This window comes from Otolemur garnettii, unplaced genomic scaffold (assembly GCF_000181295.1).
Source record: "Otolemur garnettii isolate 467f Iridium unplaced genomic scaffold, OtoGar3 scaffold00028, whole genome shotgun sequence".
NCBI lineage: Eukaryota > Metazoa > Chordata > Mammalia > Primates > Galagidae > Otolemur > Otolemur garnettii.
In genome coordinates, this window is record NW_003852423.1 from 18,080,206 (window position 1) to 18,092,503 (window position 12,298).

Genomic DNA, 12,298 nt, shown 5'->3' on the forward strand with positions numbered 1-12,298 from the left:
CCCACGTAGAACATCTGAGATCGCCCAAACTTCTGGGATTTTTTGACATGTGGCTTGCTTGTTGGCTTTCATAGAGAACACCTGGAAATTTTAACTGCTCTAAATCTCACACACACACACTTTCTTTAAAAAAGTAAGTTAAAGTAAGTTTAAGAATTTCCAAAATCATTCACAGCACCTTTCACGATAACTGTAGTCCCTGCAGAGAATTCCAGCTAGAAGTGGAAACAAAACGAGCCTGGGCCTAAGATTTCCTTTGATAGCATAAGTGTTCTCATGATGCCAACAAGTCCTTAAAAATTGTGAAATAATGTGTTGTTCATCAAATTAATAACACATTCAGATGAAATTCAGTCTTGTCTTAGTAAAGGAAAGAAATCTGTAGGAAGCAGTGCAATGTTTAGTGAACATCTAATTATTCGTAATAATACTTACTGGGAAAATGCTGTATTTGTCTGAATCTATGTCTTTGAGTGGCACAGAAGTTTCAATAGCTCTAGAGAAAAAGAAAATAAAACACCCTGTGAGCTGAGAAAAAAAGAAAAGATGTTTTTGAAAACAAATAGAGACATTTCAGGTACAACTGTGACAGAGGACCAGGCTGAAAATAAAACTAAGGGTCAGCCTGGCACCCGGGCGAGCCAGCCAAACTTGGCCGATCTCTGCTATCTGCCCAACAGAACTGTTTTCTCTCTAGTGTTTAACTTGGTCCGGAGGATAAGTGGAGTGAGTGAGCTGAAATTTTAGAGGACATGGGAAATTGATGTTGAGATGCTCACAAATGAGGAGTCTGTATTTTGAGAGCAGCCAGTGAACTCAGCATTACAAATTGAATTCCTGCCATTTTACACATTCTGCTATGGAAAGCTTTAAAAAAAAAAAAATCACTCTTTTTAACCACTTACTCTGTGAATCTTGAGGCATTTAGTTGCCATTTGCTGGCAGATTCCATTCCCGTTCATGAGCCTGGGAAACCGAGGACCCTGCTGCAGTGACCAAACACATCACGGGAGAGCTACAGACGCTCCACGAGGGTGGATGTCCCCCCCAGCCCTCACTACCAGATGGCTCTCAGCCTCTCCACGGCAAATGCTGCTTTCTGTTTAGGGAGATTGCTGTAGGGTAGCAGAATAATGCAGTTGTACGGCAGGGCCAGGTGCTTGTGGAACCAGGATTTAGAGTGACACAACCCTTTCTAGGACTTACTAAATGGTGTTTTGAATCATCAAGGCATCTCAGTAGTTCTGAGACCTTCAAGATAAATGGATGCAGCCTGAGATAGGGCAGAGCGTACTGGTAGCATTGAGCCCATCTTTTGAACTCTGGATGATGGACGCCTGGGAGCCTTGGTTTTAGGCCTCTCTGGGGAGGTGCTCAAGGGCACCGCTATTTATGTAGCCTGTATTCTGCTCTGTGATTCTAGGGCTGGGAATTTTGCAAAATACGCTTACCAGGTTCCCTCAGCAGCTGGAGCTGTCACAGGTTGGCACTGGTTGGAAGGGAGGGCAGGGAAGGAGAAGAGCAGTTGTTCTCTCTCTCTCTCTCTCTCTCTCCCTCTCTCTCTCTCAATGTTCCCTTCAGTGACACCAAATAACCTGTAGTCACCCAGCATAGTTAGGTTGCCTCTGCTCCCCCTTTTCACTCTTTCAGCCTCTTCCACACTTATAAAACTGGTTCCCTGTATTGAATCTATGTGAAATACCTGGCTTGGTTCTGTTTCCTGATGGGACGCTAAGAATAGGACCCTGGGGTGAAGGCGTGTGGGGAGGACCTTGGGAGCGCACAGAGCATGGAAGGCAAGCTCCTGTCTCGGGCAGCGTGGCTGGCCTCCAGGACCCGGTGCCCAGGAAGACACATCTGGCATCTCACAGCTAGTCCTTCCTGCCCACTGCACTGGGGAGCAGGGCAGGCTAGGATCTTGGCAGGACAAGGCATCAGGTTGCCTTTTAGTGCCCCAAGGGAGAATCTTCCCTTAGAAGTTAAGTCCTTTTGCCAGATACTGAGTTGAGTGTGGTAGTTCCAAGGGGCTCCAGAGTCTGTGGCTGGAACCTGCTTCCATCACCCCCTTCCTTACCAGCTTTGGGATCCCACAGAAGTAATTAAACCTCCTTGAGCTTTATTTCTTTCATCTGAAAAATGTGACTCACACCATCTCCCTCCCAGGGTTTATCGGGATGATTAAACAAAATGACATGAAAAGCCTCGGCCCTGGGTCTCACAATGTGCTTGCAGTTGTGGTCATGAGCTCTCGTCTGGAAGGAGAAATTCACCTTCTGCTTAGGCTGGGCATAGCTCAATGGGGCCAGCGAGGCCAGCCAGTAGGGAGGGAGAGTCAGCCAGCTCTATTTACTGACTTCACACATCCCCTCTTACTGAGAAGTTAGACTAGCCCTTGGAGAAGGTGGCCAGGGATCCAGTGACTTCCCGGTAGTAATTCAGGGGTGGGCTGGAGCCAAATGCCACCACCATATCACCTGACACTTGGAGTTTCCCATGGCTGACGTAGTGGGGGATGAAAGTTCCAAAAGGGGACTCATACAGTCCATAATGCTGCTCTCCCTCATGACAAGATTGCCAGACCAGAGCAGCTATAAGATCCAGCCTTGTTTTGATGTTTAAGGGTTTCTAGATACATTCCATTCCTTGCCTGCTTGAGTTATGAATGTTTTTCTCCTATTTCATCTTCTGTCAAGAAATGTTCCAGCCTGGGAACCATAGCAAGACCTCATCTCTACACACAATAAAAAAATGAGCTGGGTGTGGTGGCACATGCCTGTAGTCCTAGCTACAGTGTAGAATGAGGCAGGAGGATTGCCTGAGCTCAAGAGTTGGAGGTTACCGTGAGCTAGGACAGAGCCACTGTGCTCCAGGATGGGCAAACTCCAGGAGACTTCATCTTAAACAACCACAACCACAACAAATAATTGAAAAAGCGTGGACTAAATGATACAATATTTTAAAGTAAGTTGTGACCATTAAGAAAAGTTTTGGAAAAGGCTTTGAAACTCATATCTCCTGTGAGACTAGGTAGTTTTTTCCCGTGTGTGTTGGATGTCTTGGACAGTTTTATTTTTCTAGTTGAGAGAAGAGTAGGGGGAGAGAGAGAGAGGTGGAATGAATCCAAACACCCATATTTCAGTCTGAGGAAAGGTCTCCCTTCCTTCAGCATGCCAGAGTTATCCCCTTCCACCTCTGCCATCTTGGCGGTGAGTGTATGTCCTTGAAAGAAGGAGCAATGAATTGTCTCTAGGACTCAAAAGCTGGTTCATTAACCCTGGTCTGCCCACAGGCTCCAAGCCCCAGCCCAACACCATGCCTTCTAGACACCAGCGGGAAGACTGGTTCTACCCAGCAGCAGAAATTGCAATTCATACATACTCCACAATCCCTCGTTCACAATCCCCTAATGTAAAATGTTTTCCAGATTTGTAGCAACCTCGTGGCAAAACTTGATGCAAAACTTGATCTGAACTGACTAATAAACTTTATCATACTGAGTGTGGAAACTCATATGTTTCTCCGAGAATGAAACGTGCTCTACCAAGAGGTGCTGGGGAGGGCAGTTGAGTTACGGTATAGGCACCACATGTTACTTTCCTAAAATACGGAAAATTGGAGGTGCATCTGCAAGCCAAGCAGAGGAGGCAGGAAGTGGAGCCTGAGCGGTTAGCAGGGTAGGCACCGTGGCCTGCTCATCACCATCCAGGCAGTGAAGGCAAGCTCCAGACTCTGCAGTAGCCCGCTGATGAAGCAGAGGAGGGAGCTGAGCGACTCTAGTGGGAAGTGGAAGGAGCAAAGCGCCCAGGAGGAGACGGAGGTGAAGTGGCCTCCTTGAACTGCAGGATCCAGCTGGCTGAAGAGGAGCTGGATGGCACCCAGGAGGGCCTGGCCACTGCCTTGCAAAAGCTGGAGGAAGCGGAAAAAAGTCGCTGCTAAGAGTGAGAGAGGTATCAAGGGCCTTCACAGATGAAGAAAAGATGGAATCCAGGTCCAAGAAGCTCAGCATGTTGTAGGAGAGGCCGCCAGGAAGTATGAAGAGGTGGCTTGCAAGTTGGTGATTTTTAAAGGACACTTGGAACGCACAGAGGAATGAGCTAAGCTGGTGGTGGAGTCCGGTTGTGGAGAGATAGATGAGCAGATCAGACTGATCGACCAGAACCTGAAGTATCTGTGGGCTACTAGAGAAAAGCATTCTCAACAAGAAGAGAAATATGAGGAAGAGATAAAGATTCTTACTGATAAACTCAAGGAGGCCCCCCAGCCAAAGACCCGTGCTGAGTTTGCTGAGAGGTCAGTAGCCAAGCTAGAAAAGGCAATTGATGATTCAGGAGATAAACTGAAATGTACCAAAGAGGCGCACCTCTGTCCACAAGGAAGGCTGGACCAGACTGCTTGACCTGAATGAGACGTACAGCGCCCCAGTCCCACGCTGCTGCCGCTTCTCCCTCTGACCCTGGCTCCGCCTGAGGCCAGCCTGCCGGAAGCTGACCTGTACACTGAGGGCCGATCTTTAACGGGAAGGCTGCTGTCTCCTTTTGCCGCCTCCTCCATCCCCTACCCACCCCACGGCCATGTCTTCTTTGCCAAACTGTCTCTGCCTCTTCCCAGAGATTCCAGCTGGCTTAGAGATTGAGCATCTTTGGGAACAACATTTAAGGGAACGTGAGCACAGTGCAAAATGTCTTTGAAGGCATGTTGTGATGTTCGCGTTTTGCAGCTACCTTTTTTGTTATAGCAACCATTCGCGAAACATTCCAAGTACTTCCCCAGCTCTGAAGCAGCAGTCTAATCCCTTTCTCAGTTTTGGAAGGTGACTTTTCAGCTTAGTGCACATTGCCCTCTTCTAGAAGAGGGAAAAAGGTCTGGGCCTGCCTCACTGAGAACCCAACAGAGCCCAGGAAGAGACTCCTCTATGGGCAACCTCACTGCTCTGTACAAAGTTCCAGGAAAACCAGAAAAGTGATCCCAGAAAGAGTTAGCAAAAAAACGAAACTAAACAAAACACAAAAATAAATCATGCTGTTCAGGTTTTCAGCTTTAAGGTGTCTTTGGACAACTTTATTTATTTATTTTTTGTGCAGTTTTTGGCCGGGGCCAGGTTTGAACCCGCCACCTCCAGTATATGGGGCTGGTGCCCTACTCCTTTGAGCCACAGTCACCACCCCAGGACAACTTTATTTTTTTCTTTAGAAGTGACCAAATTAAGATGGTACTGTGAAACCAGATTTTTATCCTGATTCTACCCCTTTACCAACCACTCACAGAATGGATCACATGTTCTTTATGTTGCGTTGACCACATAATTGTTCTCCTGCCTTCTTGAAAGAAAGAAAATTATGTTTCTGCCACTAACTTAGCCATATGAAATGCATCTCATTACCCTTTTCTGGATCTGAAGCTGCTATCTCTAAAAGCACCATCTCATTGTACTTTGCCTCTGTCTATGCTGGAGAAATCTTGAATAGTTTGTGTCTAAGACTTAGAAAATGTTATATTATTCTGAAACCTGCCTTCGTTGGGTTGGGGCCCCTGGCCACCCCATCTGGCTGTGAGAGCTCTCTGTAGTCTTTGGACTGGCGTGTACTGAAAACCTTTTAAAGTTTCTTTCCCTGCCCAGCCCCCACTTTTTGGTAAGGTTTCTGAGTGAGGCCTGTTAGGTGTACATCCTGCAGCTTGTTGGCTTAAAATGTACTCTGCTTCGGTGTAGTGTCTTTGGGGCTGATGGGGAGAAAGAGAAAACCAATTTGAAATAAAGAACCAGTCCCTCAAAAAAAAAATTAAAAAGAACAAAATACGAAAACTTCTGTATTATAAATTACCTGTGGTGTGGAGGTTTGGGATAAGGTGTGTTGACTTTCACTAAAACTATTTTTATAAAACTGCATAAAACTGTTTTATAAAACTATTTTTATAAAACTTGGTACCTTGGGTATCTTTAGAAGTATCTAGTTGTATGTTGATATGTGCATTCACCCGTTCATTCCGGAAGAATTTCTGGAGTCCCTGCTGGGTGCCAGGCATTCATGCCTTAGATATGAGGGCTGAAGTACATTTCCTACATTTGAGGAGCTTAATGATAGAAAGCTAAAATCAGTGCAATAATAAATAACTACGGAGCTGGAGAGATGATGCTATGAACATTCTTAGGCCCCAGAGGGAAAATATCTCTAACTGTAGGTAGGAAAGAAGGTGACCTGAAGGTGAAAACTAAAGGATGAGAAAGCATTGTCAAGGCAAGTAAATGGGCTCAGAGCATCCCAGTGGGAAGGGAAAGTCATGGGAATTCCCTCCACATAGCTCTGGGCTCTGAAATTAGACTGTCTGGATTTGAATTGCCTAATGTGACCTGAGGCAAATTATTTAATCCTTTCATACCTCAGTTTCTTCATTTGTAAAATAGGACCAAGATCATTCTCCATTCCTAAGGTAGGGTAAGTACTCACAAAACATTAGCTGTGGTGGGGCATAGTGGCTCATGCCTGTAATCCTAGCACTTGGGAGGCTGAGGCAGGTGGATTGCCTGAGCTCAGGAGTTCGTGACCAGCCTGAGCTAGAGAGAGACCCTGTCTCTAAAAGTAGCCCAGCACTATGGTGGGTGCCTGTAATCCCAGCTATTCAGGTGGCTGAGGCAAGAGGGTCATTTGAGCTCACGAGTGATTGCTGTGAGCTATCTCAGCTTGAGCTGAGAGGTTGCTGTGAGCTACGACACCACTGCACTCTACCCAGGGCATGACAAAGTGAGACTGTCTCAAAAAATAAACTAGCTGGCTTGGTGCCTGTAGCTAGGCGACTAGGGTGCCAGCCACATACACGGGTGCTGGCAGGTTTAAACTTGGGTTCAAACCCAGAACGGGCCTGCCAAACAACAAGGACAACATCAACTCAAAAATAGCCAGGTATTGTGGTGGGCGCCTGTAGTCCCAGCTGCTTGGGAGGCTAAGGCAAGAGAATTGCTTAAGCCCAAGAGTTTGAGGTTGCTGTGAGTTGTGAGGCCATAGCACTCAATAGAGGGTGACATAGTGAGACTCTGTCTCAAACAAACAAACAAACAAAGCTGTACTGTTACTATGTACAATGGAAATATCCTTTCCAAGGGTGATTCCTAGAGTTGGGTCCCAGGAGTCAGGTATCTGTTCTGATCACCATTTAGTTTCTAGAGACAACTCAACCTCAAGCCGTGGACCCTGTCAGATGTTCAGCTTTCTGGCCACACAACATTCTGTCAGATTACCATGCAGGCTGGTATTGCTGCCACTGCTCAAACCTCGATGCCAGATGTTGGGCCAGCAGGCTTGATCCAGACCGCAATTGTAACTGCAGCTGAGTGTTATTAACTCCACAATATTGAGCTATTCAAGTTAAATATCCCTAAAATTATTTCGTGAAGCTGGGGCATAATGACTAAAGAAAAAGTAATGAGAATGAATTTTCGTGTGGACCTGCTACACATTTGAGTCCCAGGAGGCACTCAGGGTGGGGCATGGGCTGGTTTTGTAGGTATGTGGATGTGTTATGTGGGTTCGTGTAAAATGAAACGAGAGCAGAGACACCACGGAAGGGAACACTCTGACCCGTACACATGGCTCACCTCGCTGGTGGGGACAAGACTGGTGTCGTGGAAGGAATGGGGAAGGAAGAGCAAGTGAAAAGGACAAGCAAATAGTGTTGAATGAGAAACACAATTAACACAGCATACAAATAGTATGCGTTTATGTGAAATAATACGTGTTTACGCATAGAGGTGTTAAATAAAAAAACAGATTTTGAAATGAGGGAACCCTCCTTACCTACCATGGTAATCAACTATGATAAAGATAAACAGTGCTCTGGGCACTGGGTGTCTGAGCAGCCCAAAGTCCGACTCCTGGGGCTGCTCCCACAGGAGTAGCCTGATAGCCTACACATATATTTTTCCTTGGAAAAGTAGTGTTTTCTCTTTAATAATTTCCTCATTTCCTCCCTCAGCTCCTACTCCTAAGAAACAGTACCCCTTTGGGTACCTACACTCCTTGTGTAGGGCGAGCAGGGAGTGGAAGCTCTGGGATGGAAGGTGGGCTGGGAGCCTAGACCCTGTGCTGGGGTGGGGACACTAAGATGGATTTTGAAAGCTTTAGACCAAATGGGATGGGGGCCCGGAGAGACTCAGAGCAGGAAAGGAATTCCTCTTGAGGATCTTATCAAAGGTCTATACCACTGAAGATGTGCAGGTCTCGTCTCTCCCACCTGATGACTCTGTGCTAGTGGGGCAGGCGTGTAAAACCTGCTTGTTCACTTAAGAGGAGGCTAAGAGTTAGGGAGGCAGGGGAACCAGACTGCTGGGTTCAAAGATCAGATTTGTCCATCACGGGTTCTATGTGACCTTGGGCAAATGACCTCTTCCTACCTCATAGGGTGGCATTTACAATAGTTCTTGGTGCACAGATAGCACCAGACAACTTTTAGTTATCATTATTAGTACTGAACCACAGATTGTTTCGATGAATAAATGAGACTGCATTATAAATCACAAAGCACTGAACAAATTCTGACCTGGTACCAATAATGCTTGAAACACAGTGAATTTTAGAAAGAAGAAAAATACCCCATTTTTGCTTTTTCATAAAAGAATAATCTTCCCCTTTTAAATTGGACCAAGAAAATCCCTGTACACAGATGTTCTTGAATTCAATTTTTCAAAGGTGGTTCAATGGAAGTGTCCTCACTTTGGCACTGCTGGGTCCTGCTGGCCCACATCTGACACAGAAAATACAATGATGCCTTCATCACGGTAGGGATGGTCTCGATTCAATGGGGCATGAGGACAGGATAGGGGTAGCTGGGGGTCTGGGGAGCTGGCTGCACCTCAGCCTCCCAACATCTTCTTTTATGTCTGATATCTCCCCTCTGCTCCCCACATCCCAATGTTCTCTGAATTCACCCCCCATTCATGGAAAGGGGGATTGCTACTGTTTCTGGGATCCAGGCCAGCGCTTCGCACAGCTGGCTCACAGAGGCTTATGCTGGTACATAAACCAGGAAGAATTTTTGACTCTTTAACTCTTGAATCTTTAAGAGGCTCTGAAGTTGGGTCTGAAGCACTGCCTCCCTCTCTCCCTAGATATTTTCACAACAGACCAGAAATGCTTAGTGGATTTAGTTCTTATGAAGTGCACGAGATGAAAGATGGAGACACACAAGGAAATGAGCCTGTTAGAGGTTGGATTGTGTCCAACAGAAAGGACCCCTTGAAGTCCCACCCCCTGCTCCCTGTGGACATGACCTCATTTGGTGAAACAGGGTCTTTGAAAATGTAATCAGGACACGATGAGGTCATTAGGGTGGGCTCTAATCCAACCTGACTGCCTTCCTTATAAAAGGAAAAGACAGACAGGGCAGGTGGCCAGAGGTGAAGACGGAGGGAAGCAGCTGCAAGCCTGGGAGGCCAAGGATGGACAGCCACCGTCAGAAGCTAGGGAGAGACAAGGGAGGAGGCCACCTCAGGTCTCAGAGCAACCCGGCCCTGCTGACACCTTCATTTCAGACTTCCAGCCTCTAGAAACTGAGTGAGAATAAATTTCTGTTATTTTAAGCCACCCATTTATAGTGTTTTCTTACGGTGGCCACAGGAAACTTTATTTTTTCTTTTTGCAGTTTTTGGCCAGGGCTGGGTTTGAACCTGCCACCTCTGGCATATGGGGCTGGTGCCCCATATCCTTTGAGCCACAGGTGCTGCCCCACAGGAAACTTTTTTATTTTATTTTACTTTATTTTTTAATTTAATTAATTAATTAATTAGAGACAGAGTCTCTCTCTGTCACCCCAGGTAGAGTGAGTGCTTGGTGTCATCATAATTCACAGCAAATTCAAACTCTTGGGCTCAAGTAACCCTTCTGCCTCAGATTCCTGAGTAGCTGGGACTACAGGTGTCCACCAAAACACCCAGCTAATTTTTTCTATATTTTAGCAGAGACTGGATCTTGTGCGTGCTCAGGCTGGTATCGAACTCCTGAGCTCCAGGCATCAAGGCATCCACCCGCCTCGGCCTCCCAGAGTGCTAGGATTACAGGCGTGAGCCACCCACCCAGCCCACAGGAAGCTAGTTTAGCCTTTCAGTGCAGGCACACAGCCTCTCCCCTCTGGGCGGTCTCAGGCCTGAGGGCCAGGCTGGGCTAGCACAGACAGAGGTCATAGGGGCGCCTGTGGGAGGAAACGAATCAGAGTAAAGGGCAGGGCAGGTGACATGGTTAAATGATCATCTCACAGCCCAGGAACATTCTTTTAAGTCATTAAGGCATCCTCTGTGCAGCATTCCCAGTCTGGCACCTGAACCAGGTGAGCCCTGGCGGGACACAGACAATCGGGAGGCTGGGTGTGGAATCTGACTGCCTAAGAATCTCCTGGAGAATGTTCAGGAAAACACGGTGCTCTCCCTTCAAGTCTCAGGCCAAGGAACCTGGATTTTTAAAAGTTCCCAGATGATTCTGAGGTGTAGCCTGAATTTATTTTATTTTATTTTATTTTATTTTTTGAGACAGAGTCTCACTAGGTCACTCTTGGAAGAGTGCTGTGGCATCACAGCTCACAGCAACCTCAAACTCTTGGGCTTAAGCAATTCTCTTGCCTCAGTCTCCTGAGTAGCTGGGACTATAGGTGCCCACCACAATGCCTGGGTATATTTTTGTTGCAGTTGTCATTATTGTTTAGCTAGCCCGGGCTAGATTCAAACCCGCCAGCCTTGGTGTATGAGGCTGGCACTATAACCACTGTGCTACAGGCACTGAGCCCTGAATTTAGTTTATGATTTCATTTTAGATATGGGGAAACTGAGGCTTGGAGACACTCAGTGGCCCAGGCTCTAAAAGTTGGCTCAAGAAGCAGCATTGCAAAGGAGTCAAGAATATGCTTGTTCTCCAAGAAGACAGGAGTCAAATACACCTGGGGGTATATGTTGGGCCCTTGGTGGCCTAGGGGAAGGTACTTCTTAAGGGAATAACAACAATCCCTACAGCATACAACTGTGAGAACCAGGTGAGCAGAGGTACCGAAAGCTTAGCCTCTGGCCCCTAGAGCAGCGCCGGGATATCTCCTGGTAGCAGCAAAAGCAGCGGTGGCCACATTGAAAGTAAAGAGCCTAGGCTAGGTGCCTCTGGGTCCAGTGTCCCTCTCAGGACATTGTTCTCCTGCTCTGGGTTTGAACAACCCTTACCGCAACATCTAGCATAACTCCAGTCTCAAAATTGAGTTTGAGTAGAGGATCGTAAACTGAGACAAGGACATGACCGTGCTGGACATATCTCTATCCAGAGCCCTATCGGCATATTTCTGAGCCAAATTTTTTAGCTTATAGTAATAGTTTGGGCTCCATGGTAAAAACGGTTCCTTTCCAGCCTTATGAGGGCCTTCCACTAAAGATGTTTAAGGGGTCCCTACCACGACCAGTTGCCACCTGGACTGCATGTCACACAGTGAGGAGGGGCTGTCCCTGGTGTGATGAAGCCAGCTCCAGGTTGGAACTGAGGCCTCCTAGGCAGGCTGTATTCGACTCACCTGGAGCATAGATCAAGCTTTGCCCTGCGAAGACACTGGCATTTGATGTATTTCCAAAATGATTTTGTTCACAGCTAATTTGTCTTCAGATTTTTGTACTAGTCATGTTTTGAGCAAGAATGCTGTCACCTTTAGGAAGACGCCTTTTAAATGTGAAGATCATTTTAATCATTAGAAAACAAGGGCAAGCAAAGATGTTGCTATGTGCTAGCGCTCAGGAAGGTAGAGATTGTATACACACCGTTTAATTTTCTGACAGATCTTGGTCAAAAATGGGAGTGAACAAATGCCAGAACCACTTCTAGAATATTTCTGAAGAGAAAAAAAGAAAGACAATAAAAAGAATTGTTTAATTTAAGGAATGGTTCCCACCTTCTAAGGGCCCCCCATAGCCTAGATGTCTGAGCCCTTCTCCCGCTACAATGCAGTCCTGTTTTCCTGACCTAAATTCACCTCTTGTACCTGTCCCCAGCTCCGTTCCATCCCATACTCATCCCACCTCCTGAGCCCTTGATCACGCAGCTGGCCCCTCGGCTGGGAGCCAGCCCACCCTTCACCCACCAGCTCCTCCCACCTTCCAGGCCACCCTCACCCTCCATCTCCCCCAACAGGGTCAGGCCCACCTTGGTCAGTTCGTGTCTGTCAACAATATTCCTCTACACAAGAGCTTTGAAAGTAGAAAACAATTTCAAGTAAAATAATCCCATCTTATGATGGAAATAAAGACTAAAGAGAAGGGAAGGCCCTGCTCAGGGGAGCACAGAGTGTGCAG

At 46.7% G+C, this 12,298-nt stretch overlaps 1 protein-coding gene and 1 pseudogene across 1 annotated transcript in view; one reads left to right on the top strand and one right to left on the bottom strand.

Annotated features, from left to right (window-relative positions):
- The window catches only part of AOAH (acyloxyacyl hydrolase), a 220,879-nt gene that overhangs the window by 126,129 nt on the left and 82,452 nt on the right, over positions 1-12,298 (bottom strand). Inside the window, exons 6-7 of the mRNA XM_003788590.3 lie at positions 11,768-11,838; positions 436-496 (exon numbers count right to left, since the gene is read on the bottom strand). Coding sequence (XP_003788638.2) covers positions 436-496; positions 11,768-11,838 — 132 coding nt within the window. The remainder of the gene's footprint in view (positions 1-435; positions 497-11,767; positions 11,839-12,298) is intronic.
- Positions 3,746-4,451, top strand: LOC105886853 (annotated as a pseudogene).